Raw genomic sequence first — 20945 nt, forward strand, 5'->3', positions numbered from 1 at the left:
ATTATCCTTTGGGGGGTTTAAATGTGAACACTTATTTTTGTGTTGTCAAATAGATGGGTAATGTTGGAGAATGTACACTTGGCTCCTGGTTGGCTTATGCAGCTGGAGAAGAAGCTGCACTCCATGCAGCCTCACGCCAGTTTCCGCCTCTTCCTCACCATGGAGATAAACCCCAAGGTTATTATTGCTGATCTCTATGTCCATCTTCAAGTTTGTATTTTATTAGTTGAAAAATGGCTGTCCCTCTTGGTGTATATACATTATGTTGCTTGTATTATTTTACCTAATTTGAATTTGTGAAAAGCTGGCATTTTGCAAACTTAGCAGAACTGGATAAGCAAAGCCTAGAGATACTTGACTGTCACTTGATAACACTGATTTTCTTCTGCAGGTTCCTGTGAACCTGTTGCGTGCTGGTCGCATTTTTGTCTTTGAGCCACCCCCTGGTGTGAAGGCCAACATGCTGAGGACTTTCAGCAGTATTCCAGTTGCGCGCATGTGCAAGGTGAAGACTGAAAGCTTAAATCCTTTCCTTTATTTGTTTTAAGTTTAGTAGTATTGTTATAGGTACAAACCTTAATTATTTACTAAGCAACCATACATTCTGTTACAGGCTCCTAATGAACGTGCACGGCTGTACTTTCTCCTGGCCTGGTTCCATGCAGTCATCCAGGAACGTCTCCGCTATGTGCCACTTGGCTGGTCAAAGAAGTACGAGTTTGGAGAGTCTGACCTACGCTCGGCCTGTGACACTGTCGACACGTGGCTGGATGACACTGCTAAGGTCTGAGATCATTAAATACAACACTAATACTAATTTCTTTTTCCAAATAACATCCATGTTTTGGTTATGCATATTTCTATAGCCATTATGTACAGTATATGAGTGTTTGTGTTTTTAGAAATTACACAATATGGCTTTCTGAGCAATTTTCCCCTAATTTTGTTTGTAACAGGGTCGACAAAACATCTCTCCTGACAAGATACCATGGGCAGCACTGAAGACTCTAATGGCTCAGTCTATATATGGAGGCCGTATTGATAACGAATTTGACCAGCGCCTTCTAAACACTTTCCTGGAGCGCATCTTTACTACTAGCAGCTTTGACAGCGAATTCAAGCTGGCATTCAAAGTGGATGGTCACAAGGATATTAAAATGCCAGATGGTATTCGGTCAGTGAAAAACTAAATCTGCTACATACAGTAGGATTAAAAAACCTTAAAGGGTTGGCTCCATTCTGTTCTTTTTATAAGCTTAAGTACTAATAATGTATTTGTTTTGTAGACGTGAAGAGTTCATGCACTGGGTGGAGATGCTCCCAGATACTCAGACTCCATCTTGGCTCGGTTTACCAAGCAACGCTGAGAAGGTTCTTCTCACCACTCAGGGTTTGTTTATTTATCCCCTGTCTTTCATGTCCTTTATATCTGTGATTGGTGGATTTCCACTCCTCTTTCTGATTGCCATGGATACATCTTTTGTCTCCGATCTCTTCTATTAATAATGGTTTTTGTCTTCAAAGAGTTTCCCTAATGTATTCTGTCAGCATCCACAGGGCCTTAAATGGATTGAGCATTTTACACAGGATTCGTTTCCATTTGCCCTGAGCTGAATACACAATCTCACATGTGTATGATCTCCAGCAGCTCATGTTGGTTCAGTTGCTTTGTGAAGTATTATTTCTCTAAAGCATTTTTTTTTTTTAGATGCCTGACCATCACAGACGCACTTTTTAAACAGCCCCTTCCAGATTTATAACTACATTTACTCTTCTGGAAGGGTGTTTCACTAGATCATGGCTTTGGAGATTTGCCCACTCAACCACAAAAGCATTAGTGAAGTCAGACACTGATGTTGAGAAGTCCTGGGATACCCTTGTATGTGCAGGGCTTTTTGAGTTCTTCATCTCACAACCTTGATAACCATGCTTTCACAGATCTTGCTTTGTGCACAGGGGCATTGTCATGCTTGAACAAGTTTGGTCTAGGCCCCTTTGTACCAGAGAGGGGATATTGTAATGCTAAAGTATAAAAAGTGTGCTTCCACACTGTGGCTCAAATTTTTAGGAAGGCCCAATTTCGGGCTTGATAGTCAGGTGTCCACAGACTTTTGACTACATCATGCCTACATATCTTTTTCTATTTCATTCTATTCAAAGAAAATATTGATTTTATATCTTTGTCACACAACAGCAAGAGGCACCATGCATGAGTTGTACTTTGATCATACACATATAGATTGTGTGTCCTTCTGAGGGCTGGGCTGTGTCCTGACCCTCCAGCAGCTGTATTTCACTGCCATCATGTCAAAACATTCTAGCTTCCAGCCTCTATTCATTGCTTTGTCAAACCTACTTCAGGCTGTCACCCACTATGCATGATATCCCTGAAATATGTAATGTGTGATGTACCATTTGCATGGTGACCAGTTGCTTGCTGATTAAACTGGGCTTTGGAGTAAAAGCAAACGATGACATGCAACGTTTGTCAGCCAACATATATAATTTTCCCTCCCTAATTTATTCTCATTGTGGTTATTTTGGTACCTTTCGTTTTTGTTCTTGTCCACCTCAACACCCTCTGCCATGGTCCTGCTTCCATTCCCTGCTCTCCCCAGGCACAGACATGATGGGTAAGCTGTTGAAAATGCAGATGTTGGAGGATGAGGACGATCTGGCCTATGAGACAGAGAAGAAACGGCGTACAGCGTCATCCTCAGATGCCCAACCGGCATGGATGAGGACGCTGCACAGTACTGCATGCAACTGGCTCCAGCTTATCCCACTGTCTGTCAGTCCACTTAAACGTACCGTGGAGAACATCAAGGTGAGTTCTGGAATACAACTGCCTTATATTGTAACCATCAGAAGAGAGTCCAGTGGTGGCTTGTCCATGGATATAATCGTTCAACAAATGTTGATCTTCACATTTACAGCTCCATACCTTTTGCTGCCTAGTTAGCTTCCACAGATTCCTCATTATTGCACCTAGTCATCAATAATGGGACCAACTTCAGGTCCTAATAGGCGCATTTGCTTAAGAATCACACTGAGCAAAGAGGGTGGACAAAACAGTTAAGATATGTAGTTAAAGGTAGTATATAAATATTAGGTAGTAAAATATTTGTGAATGTGCAGAAGTGGCAGCAACAAGAGTATCATTGTTCACATACTGTGCTGTGTACCTTGTGGAGGATCAAGAGGAGCGTTCACTAGATGGCACATCAGAGCCTGAACATCCCTGTTCACCAGGTTTCCAAGTAAAACTGCAAAATGTTTAGAGATTTCATGCACGGTCACAATAAGCAGACTACAAGCTCTGTTTCTCTTTTAAAAAAAAAAAAAAAAAAAATCTGCAATTAAAGTGATCGTCATGAGCTGTGTCTCAATTAAAAATGGTCTTGCCTTCAAAAGTGTTCACTAATATAGATCTAAACTAAAAAAAGGTAGGTTTTGATGTCTAAATGAGACAATTTAAAAATTCAACAGTAACTAATAGGACAACCTAAGTTTGAAACATGCTGGTAAGTGAAAAGAAAAAAGCTTCTTATTTCAATGTGATTTCCAGTAACAATTTAAAATATTAGCACACAATCTATCCTCCATATTTCTTATCTGTGAAATCAGGAATAACAAAACAACTTCAAACTAATCATCTAAATATAAGCATTTAAAAGCAACAGTTGTTTCCATTCAGTCATGTTAGAAGCTTATCTGGATCTTTTATAAGCAAGGCCTAGAGGTTTATATATTTTAGTTAAGTACCCCTGGTCTAGAAGACTGCTAGCAAAGACTGTGCACGAAGAAGCTGTGTAATAGTAATAAAGTGGTCTGTAACACTACTTAAACACTGCTTAAACATCCCAGCAACAATGCTGTGCTTGATAGACCAGCATCATCAGCCAATCCCATGCTGACATCATTGTTGCAATGAAATCGATTGATTTTATTAAAAGTTAGAAACGTATTTAGTAAAACATACATATTTCATTGCTTTTTTTTTTTTTGGTTAAAGGTTTAGTAAAAGATTCTGAATCTGTTGATACCAAATGATTTAATAATTTTTAAACTAAGAAGTAAAAATTAAGAGTTAAGTTTATTTTCCCCCCTTACTTTGTAGTGCATAGTGAAGTAACACATGGCATACTGCATGGTTATATGATGAGAATTCCTGCCCGGGTGGTGTGATGAGGGGGATTTAAACATTTAAAGGATTTAAACATTTCTTTAATAATAAACAAAATGCCATGTATTGCAACTATTTATAGTTAAAAGTTGTAGGACATGAAGTTTACTTCCTCCATGTTTATTACTGGCATTAGGTTATCTGGAGTGACCACCATACTAGTGCCTGCGTATGAGCCGTCTATAGGACGAATAAAGTATTAGATTAGAACACATTCCTTAATATAAGAAGAGGGTTTGTATAACAGCCAAATGCACTACTGGAGCTGTGCAGTGGAATACATTTTTATATTTTTTGCATTCAGTAGTTGGTTAAATTGACATTATTTCCATTGTGGTTCCAACTATAGGATCCCCTTTTCCGTTTCTTTGAACGAGAGGTTAAGATGGGCTCTCGGATGTTGCAAGATGTACGTCAGGATCTCACTGACGTTGTTCAGGTGTGTGAGGGCAAAAAGAAGCAGACCAACGTTCTTCGAACACTAATCAATGACTTTGTCAAAGGTGGGTTACAGTCAGTATTTCTTATTACAGTGATTGGACACTGTAGTAATTAACTTCAAATGAATAAATCGCCTTCTAACTAGGCCAGTAAAGATCATGAAATGTCTCAAAAATAATTGCAATCAAGGAATTGGCAACTAAAACCACCTGGAAAAATGAATTTCTTTCTCTGTCAAGAGTGCTGCACTACATCAGGAGGAGATTTTGTGTTATATATGATATAATGTGATATATAATGAGGTCCTCCCCAGTCTGGATATAAATAAATTATAAAATAAAGTTGAGAGTTGAGGCCTTAACAGATCAGGCTTGTTTGTCCATTACATCCCAAAGAAACCCCGTTTGTTTGAGATCTGGGGAATTTGGAGTCTGAGTCAACACTTTTTGTCATGTTAGTTAAACCAATTCTGAACAATTTTTGCAGTGTGACAGGGAGCATCATCCTGCTGAAAGAGGCCACTGTCATTAGGGAATACCGTTGACAATATTCTTGGCTAGCAACAATGTCAATCACATTGCCTTGGACGTCAATTGCAATGCTAATCTTATTACAGCAAAACAGTTCCTTTTTGTGTCTGGTTCCTCTCAAAGTTTCTCTGGTTTCTTCATTAAGGAGATATAGACAGGGAAATATATTTTAGTAAAAAATACTTTCTGAATGAATTCTTTGGTATTTCCAGGAATTTTGCCCAGTAGCTGGGGCCGGTATACTGTTCCTGCATCCATGACTGTGATCCAGTGGGTGGCTGACTTCAGTGAACGCATCAAACAACTGCAGCAAATCTCACAGGCAGCAGCCAGCGGAGGTGCTAAAGAGCTGAAGGTGAACCTTTTTAACAAATTAAAAGTTCAGTCATAGGCTTAGGGCTTTCATGAGAAACTACTACAAAAACATGAAATGTACTATTAGGTTAGATGGACTGTTGTACCAGACGGACTGATTTAAATATAAACATGAAATATTAGCTTGTGCTTTCTTTTGGAGGTATAAAAATGTATAAACACACTACATACAAATAGTTTGATTTTAAATCTATTTTAGAATATTCACGTGAACCTGGGCAGCCTGTTTGTGCCAGAAGCCTACATCACTGCAACTCGTCAGTATGTGGCTCAGGCTAACAGCTGGTCCCTGGAGGAACTTGCTCTTGAGGTCAACGTCACCTCTGCACAGGGCGCGACACTTGACACCTGCAGCTTTGGTGTCAAGGGTGAGTAAAATAGCACTAATTTCCTAAATGTCTAACTCCATTTCAGTAAGGAATAATTTCTACTGTGCAGCTCAGAGTGCCCTTTTCAACATGATATATTTTACTTGTGTTTCTGTATAGGCCTGAAGCTGCAGGGAGCAACCTGCACCAACAACAAGCTCTCTCTGTCCACTGCCATCTCCACTGAGCTGCCTCTCACACAGCTGCGATGGCTGAAGCAATGCAACTTGGAAAAGAGGAACATGGTAAGGCCTCAATTACTTTTTCAACAGTGCTGAAGCATGAATGTTTAAATATCTTATTATAAATTGGCCTCGTTTTCTTCTTTGGCTTCAGGTGACCCTACCAGTGTACCTGAACTTCACACGTACAGATCTTATCTTCACCGTGGACCTCGACATTGCCACAAAGGAGGATCCACACAATTTCTATGAGCGTGGCGTGGCTATCCTTTGCACTGAGTAGATTATTGCTTAGCTTAAGTGTTATTAAATGTCATTCCTAACCGTCTCCTATTCATCTGTGATTCTTTATAGCTTGGTAGGTAACTACTTTGAAAGTGTAACCTTGCATTAGACATTTAACCATTTATCTTAACAGATTTGAAAGTCAAGGAAATGTTGATTAAAGTGATTGTCCATTGATGGGAGATTGGAAACCCAGGGGTTTTTAAAAGAAGGAAGCTGTATGTGTTTCAAGAAAGAACAGTGAATGTTGATTAAAGTTTTTCATGCAAGTTTTGTTGGCGTGGACTGCACGGTAGTGCAATTTGCTGACTTTTAGAATTCAGTCTTGAGTTTTGAAATTATCTTAACCTGCTCATTGTGCTTAATATCTTTCTCATAAAATGTGTATTGAATTCCAAATAAAGTGCATAACCTGTCTCTTGTACTATTATTTTGAGCATATGTGTGTATAAGAAATCTTTAATATATTTATCAATGATTAATTATACATGTAAATATTGTTCACCCATCAAATTTGTGGCTAAAAGCTTAATAGGTTCACATGTATTAAGAACACCTCTGCATTGCCAATATAAACTTTCCCCAAAATGGGTTTGTAATGTGCTTAATCAATTTCCCATGAAGAAACCAAGATTTCTAAAGAAATGCTTAATAAGAAACCGTATATATTTACAGGTAGGGCTGACCCAAGCAAAGAGCCATACACTACATTTTAGAAACAGTGGGATACTAATATAATTGTATATAGGCTTCTTGACCTCATTAAATCCATAACAGTACTTTTAAATGAGTTTTTATATTTATTTGGGTAGACTGGTTAGTTTTCTACCAGTTATGTACTGATAAATATTCAGAAATAGCCATGACAATAAAACCTAATATTGTGTGACCAAAACAGCTCTGACCCTTTGTGATAAGAGCTGCACAGACCCCCTGATGGTGTGCTGTGGTATCTGACATACACGTTAGCAGCAGAACCTGTAGGTGGCACGTGTCAGAGTAACATCTACATTAATGACAGGACCCAAAGTTTCCCTGTAGAACATCCAGAGCCGATCCTGACCTCCCTGGGGCCCTAAGCAAAATTCTGCTAAAGGGCCCTCCTACCTGACCCGTGAGCAATGTAAACCATTTGCGTAATTCGCGGGGCCCTACGCAACTTGCGTAGTGAGCGTATAGGGCCGATCGGCTCTGAGAACATCACCTAGAAGTGTGACTTCTCCCTGTAGTGCAGACTGTATTAAACCTGGTTCATCAGACCAGCTCACCTTCTCCCATTGCTCACACTGGTACTTTTCTCACATGGCCTTATTGTAGGTGCCTAACTCCTGGCCTAGATTAATATTATTCACCAAATAATGGCCCTGTTGTAATGATGTAGATGATCTCCAGCTACCTGTTGCAGTAGCCTGTGGTCCTAATTGTTTTGTACAAATGTGCAAACACTGGCACAGATTTACGATCCATGGAGTGTGTCGCCAAATCCTTCTATTCTGCCCAGTTCACTTGCATGTGCAAAGCAAGTGTACCGCGTGCTCAGAACCCGGCGAGTTACAGAGAAAAACACAGTAAAAGCATCCGCTGTGCAGACTAGGTTTGGACGGTATTGCGCATGCGCGACGCGTAAGATCCGGGCCTGGGGAAGGATGAATGCAAATTTCAAAGATGGCGGCGGAGGGAGGAGGGAAGGAGATGAACGAAATTAAAACTCAGTTCACCACTCGAGAAGGCGCGTACAAACTCCTCACACACTCCGAATATAGCCGCCCCAACAGGGTGCCTTTTAATTCACAAGGCTCAAATCCCGTCAAAGTCTCTTTCGTGAACGTCAACGACCAGTCTGGCAACGGCGACAGAATCTGCTTCAATGTGGGCCGGGAGCTCTACTTCTACATCTACAAAGGCGTCAGGAAGGTAAACACGACGCACTCGCATCTTCATTTCACTCCATACATTCTGTAAGATGACAAAAACAGTAAATGAACCGTTAACATGTACCGGCCTTTATCCGTAGCCGCTACACGCTTGTATGTTTTCGTGGCTGTTTATTTTTTATTATTTTTATTTTTTTTAACCGTTATAGCATGTTTGCTACATAGCTAGCCTGCCTCTCTGCTACACTCTGTTATGGTATGCAGAACAGCTAAGTTGCTATCCGCGTTTTTCACACCTATATTCAGAAAGATCCCAATTCCGAAGCCCCTCTATTGGCTTTTTCGTTGAGTTTGATTACGAAGCAACCAATGAGATGTTCGCTTCTGAGTTGCAACTTCAGTGTATGAGGCGGGAGTTGTCTAAATATGGGTGGAGAAAATAATACCTACTAGTTAGCTAGGCAGTTTGCTAGCTGGCTAGTCACAGCTTCAAGTCGACCAAACAAACTGTCAGCATTGGGCCTAAATACACCTGTCATGGGCGCCACAGTACCAGCGCATTCGATGGAGTCTCTACCCTTTGAATGATGTTAATGATATCGCGTTTATTCTTGAATGACCTTTGGTTGCTGTCTGCTGTCAACGTTAGCTTGTTATCCAAGTAGCTAGCTAACGTGTATGTTGACCGATATTGGGATGTCCGGTTAAGCTAAATAGAAGCGGTTTGTTGAAACCAATGACTCGACTGTGTGGTCGAGTCATCCGGTCAGAAACCCCTTTATTAACTGTTCTCAGTAGCTGTGTGTGCGTTATGATGCAAACAGACTATAGATCAGTGTTGTTAAAGCTGCATGACATCATCTGTTGGGGTTTTTCGACCACGAAAAAAAGCATAGCAGAAGTTCTGCATTTGTCTTGCTTGCGTGCGGTGATTAATCTCTCCCTTTTAGACCCAAACGCAGTTGTGTACATGGATTACTGCATGTAAAGCGCTGAGTGGCTCAACTTTTTTGCCAAGTTTATAGCTGAACGGTTTTGATGTAAACATATGACTGTGCCCTTATTTTGTGCGTGCATTCCAGGTGAAATACATCACGTGAGTTTGAGTTGAGGTTTAGTGTTTATGGTTTTTATTTGTTGGTTGCTGCTTGGTTTTTGTTATTCCCAGATTTTGCTATGTTCCTGCCGCTCTCGTGTCACAAGTCCACGTTACTCTGACGTTATAGAAATGGAGTTGTTTTATGCACTTGTTTATGGAGTGATGTTACATGAACGTGGCCGTGTAAAGTGCACCTGCTTTATTCTACTTTTAAATCGGTTTATAGAAGTATCAGCTTTAGATCAGTTCGTGTAAAAAGCGGTACTGTTTACTGCAGTACTGTATAGTACTGACTATAACACTAACCATGCAAAATGCTCCTTTGAGTAGGTAATTCACATCAGCTTTGTCTGCTAGTGATGTGGGGCAATTCAAGTTCAAAATGTCGCAGTAATGTTTAAGGTTCATTACGGTAGAACAGTCGACATAGCAATGATGTTAAAAGTAAGTAATTTTTAGATTTGGATGCTCCGACAGAGCAAACAAAACACAAGTAGGTGTCCACATAGAGAATATCATAAGGTGAGAAATGTAAGTGTTGCAACTACTAGTTACAAGTCAGTATGAATGAGCCTCAAGCAATAATGGCACTATGGCTATTTCAAGTGTGAGTTACAGCAGAGGTTCAGGTTCCGTTAGATCACAGTCTGAGATGACAAGTATACTTGTGTTGATTGCAGTGTATGCAGTAAGGGTGAATGCTGAGTTCAGCTAAACTCACAATTGGGAGTTTGTTTACTGTTCATGCTGTGAGCAGCCACCATGTTCATTTGACATCACTTGCTGGCGTTGGCTTTTAGGAGACTGAATAGGAATTTGAGTTGGGTTCTTTTTTTTTTCTTAGTCGTGAGTGGCATCCTTTCATTGCATTCTTACAAGTTAGAACCTTTAGTTGAATGCAGCATAAATCACAAAAGTCTGCAGGTATTTGAATAGCATTGTGGGTAATGTAGGTTACTAACATTTCAGTGAAAGACGTTTAAACAAACTGAACATGGATTAAAAAATTAATAATTCATTCATTCATAGTGAACTTTTGCTTTGAGTGCTTTCAACTATTGAGGCATGGACTCCACAAGACCTCTTAAAGTGGGCAGTTACAGTTAGGCCTCTGACAATGTTGGCAGCAGATCCAAGTCCTGCAGTTGCAAGTTGGGGGCAACATGGATTGGGATTTGTTTGTCCAGCACGTCCAATAGGTGCTCAATCTTATTGAGATCTAGGGAATTTGGAGGCTTTAAACTATTTCTGAGCAATTTTTGCTTTATGACTGGGAGTTTTAATCTTGCTTAATGAGGCCACTGCCATTAGGGAATACCTTTGCCATAAACACTTGATGTGCAGCAGTATTTTGTTAAGTAGTATGTATCAAAGTACTATTCATATGAATGCAAGAATACAAGTGTTCCCAGCAGAACATTGCCAAAAAATCAAACTGCCTCTTCTGGCTTACCTTCTTTCCTTAGTGCATATTGGTGCCATCTCTTTCCCAGGTAAGTGGCACATGCATCTAGCCATCTACATGATGTAAAAGAAACTGTAATTTATCAGATCAGGGCCACCTTATTCCATTGCTCCATTGTCCAGTTCTGATGCTCACAAGCCCATTGTACATGCTTTTGGCATTGGTCAGGAGACAGCACTTTGACTGGCTGTTATACAGCCCCATACAGAGCAAGCTACAGTGCATTTTGTGTTTTGATACCTTTCTGTCAAAGCTAGCATTAACTTTTCAGCTATTTGTGCTACAGTAGCTCTTCTGTAGGATCAGACTAAACAGGCTTTCACTCCCCATGTGTATTAGTGAGCCTTGGGTGCATGTGAGCTTGTTACTGGTTAACTGGTTGTCCTTCTATGAGGTACTTTTGTAGGTATTATCCTTAAGGAATAGTAAAGCGTTTTGAAGCATTTGGGTGGATATGAGCAGATGATGTAGATATATACATTTTATGATTTTATTATTAAAATTTTAGCTTGTTGATCTTTTAGCTGATCTGTTCCTCTTTAAACCATAGGATATTGTTCCAAAAAATGTATAGGCTTTCTACTTGTTTTACACATACATGGGAATTAGGTCTTCTTGATTTTGAGACTTTCACATCTTCTGGTGTGTGTTGTCTGTTGTTAAGGTCAGGTATCATCTGAACAATGGATTCTTCTCTCTGTTGCAGTCAGGGTAGTGCCTTCACTCCCTAAAGGCAAACAGAGATAGTGTGAGGAGGAGCTTCTTCCCACAGGTTGTTCAGGCTCTCAACCAGGACAACACACAGGCCTACTTGGACTAGTCTGCACAATACCTACTACCTTAACCTGATTTTTGCACAGCATGCGTATATTGCTAAACTAAAACTGTAAAACGTTTTATTCTTTTTTTATATCATGTGCAGTCAAAAAAACATTGTGATGTACTGTGCGACAAGTAAAATATACGATATAGTGCGATATAGTAAATGTGGTCCAAACTGATGTTAGATGATGCCAAACAAAAAAAAAAATAGAGCTTTTCTGTCACATTGTCATTTGGCTGTCATTATTTTAAAATTGCTTTCTCAATATGGGTATATAAATACATCCTTCACATGGTCCTTATTGGGCTGTCACGTTATTATACTGTAATAATGTTTACCATTCATACCATTTTTACTGTATACACTAATAGTTTATTGAACCGATGAAAGAAAACTAATAAGCATGAAAGCACTTTCTGCAAAACAGGTTTAATTTCTTTGCAACATTTCATTGCTTTACAGTTTCCTCAAGGAACACATTTTTGTGTTTTGAGCTTGCTTTAAACTCCATAAATGATTATTATAATATTACATTATTATAATTACATAATAAAGTATTATGTCTGTTTAGTATTTGAACATATTTGTTTAAATAGCATAAATGCTTAAAAAAGTATATAAAGTTAAATAGAGCTTAACTTTAAAACAAAATTTATCTTCATTGTTCTCAAAATCAAATGTCTTGTGTGTTTTTTGTCTACAGGCTGCTGACCTAAGTAAGCCAATAGATAAGAGGATATACAAGGGAACACAGCCCACTTGCCATGACTTTAACCACCTCACTGCCACAGCTGAGAGCGTGTCGCTGCTTGTGGGCTTCTCAGCTGGACAAGTACAGCTTATTGACCCTATCAAGAAAGAGACGAGTAAGCTCTTCAATGAAGAAGTAAGTCTGTGAAGTATTGTGCTAGGGTTTCAATACATTTTTACTTGAACATGATACAAATTCAACTTTGTTTTTACTGCACCTTTAAATCTGTTAGAGTTGATGCCATTAATAATATTTGTATTTTTAATTTTGTACCTATGTAACCAAAAGTTGAGCAATATGCTGCTGACCTCCTAACAAAAGTTTCTCTTCTCCTCCCCATCACCCACTCACAATCTTTAATGACTCCTGCCAATGACCACCCTCAGAGACTTATAGACAAATCTAGAGTGACATGTGTGAAATGGGTGCCTGGCTCGGAGAGCCTCTTTCTTGTAGCCCATTCCAGTGGGAGCATGTACCTGTACAATGTGGAGCATGCATGTGGTACTGCTGCACCCCACTACCAGCTGCTCAAGCAAGGCGAGAGTTACACTGTGCACACATGCAAGAGTAAGTCAACACGCAACCCATTGCTGAAGTGGACAGTAGGTGAGGGTGCGTTGAATGAGTTTGCTTTCTCACCTGATGGCAAGTTTGTGGCATGTGCAAGCCAGGATGGTTTCCTGCGAGTGTTCCACTTTGATGGTGCTGAGCTACACGGCACTATGCGCAGCTATTTTGGTGGCCTGCTTTGTGTTTGCTGGAGCCCAGATGGTCGCTATGTAGTAGCGGGTGGTGAGGATGACCTGGTAACTGTGTGGTCATTCAGTGAGCGGCGTGTGGTTGCTCGAGGACATGGTCACAAGTCCTGGGTTAGTGTGGTGGCCTTTGACCACTACACCACCAGCGTAGAAGAGACTGAACCCAACGAGTTCAGTGGCAGTGATGACGACCTGCAGGAGCAGGCACTAACGGGCCGTGAGCGTGCCAACAGCACACACTCGCGTCTCTCAAAACGAAACTCCACAGATGGACGACCACTCAGCGTCACCTACCGTTTTGGATCTGTGGGACAGGACACTCAGTTGTGCCTATGGGACTTGACAGAGGACATTTTGTTCCCACATCTACCGTTATCTCGAACGAGAACCCATACCAATGTCATGAATGCCACAAGTCTCCCAGTCTCTGGAAGTGGAGGAGGAGTAAGTGGAGGAGGAGTTGGAACAATAATCACAAGCATCAACAACCCAAGTGCCAATGGAGGAAGCAGCAGCAGCAGCAACAGTGGCTCTAATACACCAGGCAACTCTGTGCCTGCACCGCTGCCACGCTCCAACAGCCTTCCTCACTCAGCTGCCTCCACTGGCAGTGGCAACAGCAAAAGTGGCACGATGGACAACACCAATGCAGTTCCATCAAGTGTAAGCAAGTTTGCTACACTGGCGCTGCATGAGCGTAAGGAGCGACACCATGAAAAGGAGCACAAGCGCAACCACAGCATGGGCCACATCAGCAGCAAAAGCAGTGACAAACTGCATCTGCTCGCTAAGACAAGCAGAGCGGATGCAGCCAAGACGCTGGGCACACCGCTGTGTCCACGAATGGAGGATGTGCCACTGCTTGAGCCACTCATTTGCAAGAAAATAGCACATGAGAGGCTCACCGTACTTATCTTTCTTGAGGACTGCATAGTCACTGCATGTCAGGAGGGATTTATTTGCACGTGGGCCAGGCCTGGGAAAGTGGTAAGTTCCATCTAAATCCAAATTGCATTCAGATTTTAGAAGGTTATTCTGCCTTATTCTTCCAGAAAAGCCAAACATCTATGTGTTTGAATGCTTTTAAATTAATTTTTTTAATATCAGAATTTTTTTTGTGTTATTATATCTTAGCCCACTAACTATTACCAGTTGACAATGATCTTGCTCATAGTTAAGGAAAGTTATGGGCTGAAGCAATGCTAATATGGTGGGGAGGAAAGAAGTAACAAAAATGGACAAAAATATTGTTGATGTTTTTGTCACCCTCATAAATAAATCTAACAAGATATCTATGACTAAGCTTTTTGTCAAATTTAAACTAAAGAATTCCTGATAAATTAAGAGAAAGTTTTGTTTATCTCCATTTAGGGCATAGATATGAACAGTACTACAAAATTGGTTAAAAGGACACACACAATCTAAGATGCAACACAATTTATTTTGTGAATCTAACACTGCAGGCACCACATTTTCTGACAGACATCTAAACTGTGCAACTAAATCCTATTTATGCCCTAATGACTTATGCAGCAATAAATCAATTTATAAATTAAAATGAAGTTTTCACAACACAGTAAAAAAAAAAAAAAAAAAAAAAAAAGGGTCAGTTTTGTTTTTTCTTTTTCTTTTTTCCTCAACAGTGACAAAATGGACCAAACATGGCCAAGCAAGAAACAAAATCGAATCCTTTAGGACTGGATAGTTCATTTTTATTTATTAAAATTTGTTCTTGTTTTTTAAGTCCAAGAAGTACTTTTTTTTTTTTTTTTTTTTTTGTTGTTGTTGCTTGCGGTCTAGGTACATACAGTTACACTAACACACCTATTGATTAAAACTTGCACAGAAAGCATTTACTGCCACCAGTCGGAAATGATGTGTCAGAAATGATGACGCTAGCACTTGGAATCTTAGAAGGCCAAGGCACTACGCAGCCAAAAGTATAGGGACACTCCTACACTGTCAAAGGATGCATATACTAATTGACCTACAAATAATACAAAGACCTGTAATAATGAGAGCAACACAACTGTTGTTTTTTTTTTTCTTTCAAAAACCGTTGTAGCATAGAATGACTAAACTTAAAAACTAGCTACAGATCCATGATTTGTTTTGATTAAAGTAATGAACAGGTTGTTCTGATTTAAGAGGAAGGAAGTACAGGTTTCATTTAAGGTTTAATGTTTATTTCTCATAAAATATGATGAGTAAGCTTTTTTATGCATTCTGTTGAATGTGTTATTTAATGTCCTGATGCATCGAACTGGGCAGCTTGTGTCAAATGAAGTGATCCATTACATCATATGATTTTTTTTTTTTTTTTTTTTTTTCTTTTTAAATCATGAATTTTCTTAGTGAATCCTATGGTTTAGTTCTAATTCACATCCATGTGAATGAAATTTCTTCATGTTTTTATACATTAAACGTTTGGAAATGCTCTTACAATGATGTTTGTCTTCCTTTTCAGGGTTTATTGTCATCCCAAAATCAAGCCAACTCGCCCAGTGGAACAGTAGTATAGCCACAATATTTCTGCTGCTAAGAACCCTACATCACATCAAGCTGTCAACATACAGAGCCCTGTGCTGCTCTTCACGTTTAGAGCATTGCGTCTTTTTTGTTCTCTCTTTCTGCCTCACGTCTGTTGTATTTTCCCCAATTTAAAATGTCATTGGTTGCCTCACATGCACTGTGGACATGCGAATACTGTGCACAAATGGAAACAGTGTGGTGCAGTGATGAACTTTGGCCATGGTGGTGTTGTGCCCCTTCCTTTTTCTCTTTTCAAAGAAAAGTATTTATTTTTGCTTCTTTTCTGTCTAACACAAACATTTCACATTTCCTTCCTGATGCGAGTGTGACTGTGTTGAGGAATTCAGTTGGAAGCCAGGAGCTAAAGAGAATATAAGGTCTTGCTTCCATCCAGATTATTTTTTTCTTACATATGGAATCACTCCCCCTAAACCCCACACTTTAAAAAAAAAACTTTGCACTGATTTTATTTTTATTTTCTCTTTTTTGTAACTACTATAAAGGATAAAAAGACAAAAAAACAAATGATCTAGGGATGGCCTTGATGCACTTGGCTTTATTATCCTCTGGCTTGAAATTTGAATCTGAATAGCTGGATGCTGCAATCAAAGTTTTTTTTTTTTTGTTTGTTTTGTTTTTTCCCTTTTTCTTTTTTCCCCCCCGTCTTCCCTTTTTTTTTTTTAAAAGAAAATTGTTTGCACTTAATAGTTTATTAGAAGAGAATGGCTTTACATTTTGTGTGCAAGGACTCACAGACTGGTATAACGTGGAGAAATGAAATGATTTAAAAAAAAAAAAAAAAACAACTTTGTATCTATTGAGCATTTATTTTAATATTGTTTCAGAGTAAAATCTGCTTTGTATTATATGTATAATATTGTAATTCAGTGATTTAACGGGGCAAAAGCAAATGATCAGTACTACTCTAGTGGACGTTTTGTCATCATTAAAGGAAATAGTGATATTTCTAAGGCAGAAAAATTCACAATGATATTAAAAAAATCTTGAATATGCAGATTTCTGCTATTTTTTCTTTCCTCTTGACTTCATCCAGATGTATTTTGATATAGGAGATTTATGTGTCAAAAGGCTTAAACCTTTTAGCAAATATGTTTGTTATAAATTCACAAAATGCAGTGTTGTCTGCAAACAGCTGAACTCGAAAATTCTAATGTGTGAAGCTCAGGAAGTCTGGCAGACAAAAACAAGTGTAATAAGGTCTGAGTTGGGTTTTTGTTTTTTTTTTGTTGTTGTTTTTTTTGTTTGCTTAGCAGCAGCAATGCTATTCTGCATAACGCTACTAAATCACCCCACTAGGAAATGACTTCAGTAGTTATGAAACTGATTGGTAATACCTCACCATGTGACAACACCTAATGTTTTAATGTACCTTTTTATGACTACCAATCATTGTTAATACACCACACCGTGAATCCACACTAACTGGGAAAGGCGAGGATGCTACATTGGTCACATTTTATGTTGTTAACATTTTTACCGTTCACATTTTGTTCTTCATTAAAAACAAAGTTCAGTGACCTTTGGCCTTGTGCTTTGATTGTGATTCTACACTGTGGTGTATAATTCAGTATGTTATCTGTTCCATTAAAGTGAAAGGCCACTTCAGAGGGTTCTTATGAAATAATCTATACCATTTAATATAGAGCGAGTTTTCTTAGGCTACTTTTCAAAAACCTTTTCTTCTTAACTTGGAGAAAACAACATGATTGTGGTTAATAGTATGCCTACAGATTACATTTAAATTAAGTAAATTGTGCACATTCAGATTCTGGGGAAGATGGATTTAAAGGACAAAAATTGAGATGTCAAGTGAATATTCCTATCAATAGCAAGTCCACAAAGTATCTCTGCTGTATAGAACCAATCTTTTGTAAAACACCCAGAGATGCTAAGTGAATCTCCACAACACAACTGAACACACTGGTTAAATGAATGGCTTTCGGCAGATGCAGAAATTATTTTTCTCTCTTTACGCGTGTCTGTTTGTGTGTGTGTGTGTGTGTGGTAATGGGGTCCTGCTGGTTTGTTTCAAATGCTAATTACATCCTTTATGATTACTTTTACGCCTCATCAAGAGACATTCTGGTTTCAGAAGTTGCTAATATAATTGTTTAATCCAACCAAAAACTACAGAAAGCACACCGCAAGATATTGGGTCAAGGTCTCCACTCTTTATTGATAGTTTTTTATTATAGCGATTTAGAACTCTCTCTCTCTCTCACTTGTGCTGCTGAAAAGTGGAAAAATGTTGCCTGGTCTTTTTCCGATGTTCAGCTGTCCAGTTTTGGTGAGTCTATGCCCACAGTACCCTGCTGACTGACACTGGAACAGTGGAAGCTGATGTAGTTTTCTGCTGTTGTAGTCAGTCTGCCACATGAAGCAGTGTGCTGTGTGTTTAAAGATCCTTCACCACAGTTGTAAAGGGTGGTTGTTACTGACCTCTTCCATAAATACAGTGCTTCAGCCCACAGCAATGGTTTCTGAAAGTCATCTGGTATCAACAACCATGCTATGGTCAAAGTCATCGACATGTTCCCCCTTCTGATGTATGACATGAGCATTAACTGAAGCTCCTGCGTCTGCACAATTGTATGCATTGGGCTGCTGCCACATGACTGGCTGACCCGATAATTGCATGTGAGCAGGGGCACAGTTGTACCTAACTGGCAGTGACTGCATATAAAAAAATAAAAAAAGCTTCAGAGAGATATAATAAATATAAATAATCATATAAACAAGCATACCATGGTCAAAGTCACTGAGATTATATTATTATTCTAATATCTGATATGGACGTATACTGATAGGAAATTGAAATGAATGAGAAGGGCTATAGGTGGTCTCAATAAAGTCTATAAATAAGAAAGTCTATAAATTCACTGTGTATATAAATAGGGGACTGGTAAGACTTTTTTAATCCCACACCTACTGGCACACACAAAAAAATTTTGTCATTTAAATTGAAAAATATAACTTTATATTTTTATACATGGCAAAGGGAATTCCATCATGACCAGGAAAAAAGCACCTCCCATCTTTTGTAGGTTAGGGATATGCTCACTTTACCTGTCCACCAGCCCAACCACTTTGTGCTGCTGTGTTATATGTAACATCTGCCATGTGAAAAACAATGAAAAACACTTCTCAAAGGGTCATTGTTAGGGTTTGTGTTCATTATGTCTGTACTTTTTAGTCACCAACAGCTGGAACCAAATTCCTTGTGTGTGTCAACACACTTGGCCAATAAACCTGACTCTGATTCTGATTCTGATTTTCTCCCCAATTCAGTCCAATTCTCTCCTACAGCTAATTCTTCCCTACTGTCAGTTAGGGTGTCTCCTTCAAGATACATGAAGACAGCTATGTTTGTCAGCTGCTGCTCAATGTTCTGACAAAGGGCAGCATAACAGTCAGAGGGAAGCACTCTCCTCTTCTGCTTGAAACACTAGCCACAACTGAGCGGGGAGAAAGAGTCTGTCGTGCAGAGAACATAATCAGTTTTGTTTGCTAGGTTCCCAACCACGAATGACTGTTTATTGTTGATGAGATTGGGCAAATGCTCCTTTGTTGTACGACTTGGCAGCCTAGGCATGTAGTTTTAATCAAATGTCTACATAACGTTAGCATCTCTCAATCCAAACTCAGTTGTCCAACAGATTTAATGTGAATCCATTTTATAAGACCCTCTGCCCATAAACATGTTTCCAAACTAAAAAAAGCACAAGAGGACCAGGAGCACAAGATAGTAGGGGTCCCAAACCAGGAGCACAAGATAGTAGGGGTCCCAAACCAGGAGCACAAGATAGTAGAGGTGATTCCAGAAGAAAAACTGTTACTGAGCGCAGCAACAAGACACAAGGTCTCACACTGGATCTGCAAGGTCTCTCACAGGCTAAGATTTTAAAGCAGACTGGGGCTTCAGGATGTGCTGTTCAAGCTATATTATAGAAGCACAAAGAAACGTGCAATGTTGTGGACAGGTGATGCAGTGGTTGGGCAAGGAAACTTAATGCAGCAGATGAAAGACACATCATATCTGAAGATGTACAACCATGAGCAAACCAGAGGGATCCAAGTACACTCATCTACTATCCAGAAGTGGTTTTCATGAAAGGAAAGCTGACATGTAAACAAGGCTAACTTAACTCAACAAAACGTGTACAAAAACATAGGAACTGGGGTGCAGAAAAATGGCAGCAGTTGCTTGGTAGTGATGAGTCAAAATTTTTAATATTCGGCTGTAGCAGGAGGCTAAAGAGAGCGGTACAGTAATGAGTGGCTGCAGGCAACAGTGAATTATGTTGCAAGTTGGGGCTGCATTTCTGCAAATGGAGTTGGAGATTCGGTCAGGATTAATGTTGTCCAGTGTTGAGAAATAAAGGCAGATACTTATCTATCATGCAGTACCATAAGGGAGGCATCTGATTACCTCCAATGCCTACAATCATTTTTAAGACATTGACGAGAAGAAATTATTGTTAGGTCTATGGTGAACTCAGAGTTTGTTCCGACCCATTAGTTCCTCGGGAGTACTCGGTTGCACTATTATAAACTGTTGTCGAATTACATTAAATTACATTATTTACATTTACACTATTTACTGTAGAGTGTCACCCAAATGAGGATGGGTTCCATTCTAAGCCTGGTTCCTCTCAAGGTTTCTTCCAAATATCATCTATCATTTTCCTTTCTGCCATCACCACCGGCTTGCTCATTAGGGATTGGGATACATATATAGTATTTTAAATTAATATTTTTTAAATTAATTTGAAACTTTAATTGTATGTATTCATTTATTTATTTTTCTTCTTCTTCTTCTTCTTCTTCTTCTTCTTCTTCTTCTTCTTATTATTATTATTATTATTATATATTTATTACTCCGTCCAGGGTGTTTCCTGCCTTGATGCCCGATGACGCCTGAGATAGGCACAGGCTCCCCGTGACCCGAGGTAGTTTGGATAAGCGGTAGAAGATGAATGACTGAAAGAATGAATATATTTATTTCTTTTATTTTCTCTTCTGTCTCTATACTTCTGTAAAGCTGCTTTGAGACAATGGGAATTGTTAAAAGAGCTCTCTCACTCTCACTCATTTTCTACCGCTTATCCGAACTATCTCGGGTCACGGGGAGCCTGTGCCTATCTCAGGCGTCATCGGGCATCAAGGCAGGATACACCCTGGACGGAGTGCCAACCCATCGCAGGGCACACACACACTCTCATTCACTCACGCAATCACACACTAGGGACAAT

General features: G+C 39.4%; 2 protein-coding genes across 3 annotated transcripts in view; both read left to right on the forward strand.

Annotated features, from left to right (window-relative positions):
* The window catches only part of dync1h1 (dynein, cytoplasmic 1, heavy chain 1), a 39696-nt gene extending 32913 nt beyond the window's left edge, over positions 1-6783 (forward strand). For both annotated transcript variants that reach the window (XM_060880293.1, XM_060880292.1), the window contains exons 68-78: positions 54-177; positions 392-505; positions 614-784; positions 957-1174; positions 1287-1390; positions 2619-2827; positions 4536-4689; positions 5370-5512; positions 5732-5900; positions 6021-6145; positions 6237-6783. In XM_060880293.1, coding sequence (XP_060736276.1) covers positions 54-177; positions 392-505; positions 614-784; positions 957-1174; positions 1287-1390; positions 2619-2827; positions 4536-4689; positions 5370-5512; positions 5732-5900; positions 6021-6145; positions 6237-6365 — 1660 coding nt within the window. In that variant the 3' untranslated portion in view covers positions 6366-6783. The remainder of the gene's footprint in view (positions 1-53; positions 178-391; positions 506-613; positions 785-956; positions 1175-1286; positions 1391-2618; positions 2828-4535; positions 4690-5369; positions 5513-5731; positions 5901-6020; positions 6146-6236) is intronic.
* Positions 6784-7992: 1209 nt separating this feature from the next.
* On the forward strand, positions 7993-17210 carry wdr20a (WD repeat domain 20a). Its single transcript, XM_060880294.1, has 4 exons — positions 7993-8281; positions 12332-12514; positions 12766-14127; positions 15608-17210. Exons 1-4 carry the CDS (start codon positions 8018-8020, stop codon positions 15659-15661), a joined length of 1863 nt encoding a protein of 620 aa, XP_060736277.1. The 5' UTR covers positions 7993-8017; the 3' UTR covers positions 15662-17210.
* The last annotated feature ends 3735 nt before the right edge of the window (positions 17211-20945 follow it).

The sequence above is a fragment of the Tachysurus vachellii genome, chromosome 10, assembly GCF_030014155.1.
Source record: "Tachysurus vachellii isolate PV-2020 chromosome 10, HZAU_Pvac_v1, whole genome shotgun sequence".
Lineage (NCBI taxonomy): Eukaryota > Metazoa > Chordata > Actinopteri > Siluriformes > Bagridae > Tachysurus > Tachysurus vachellii.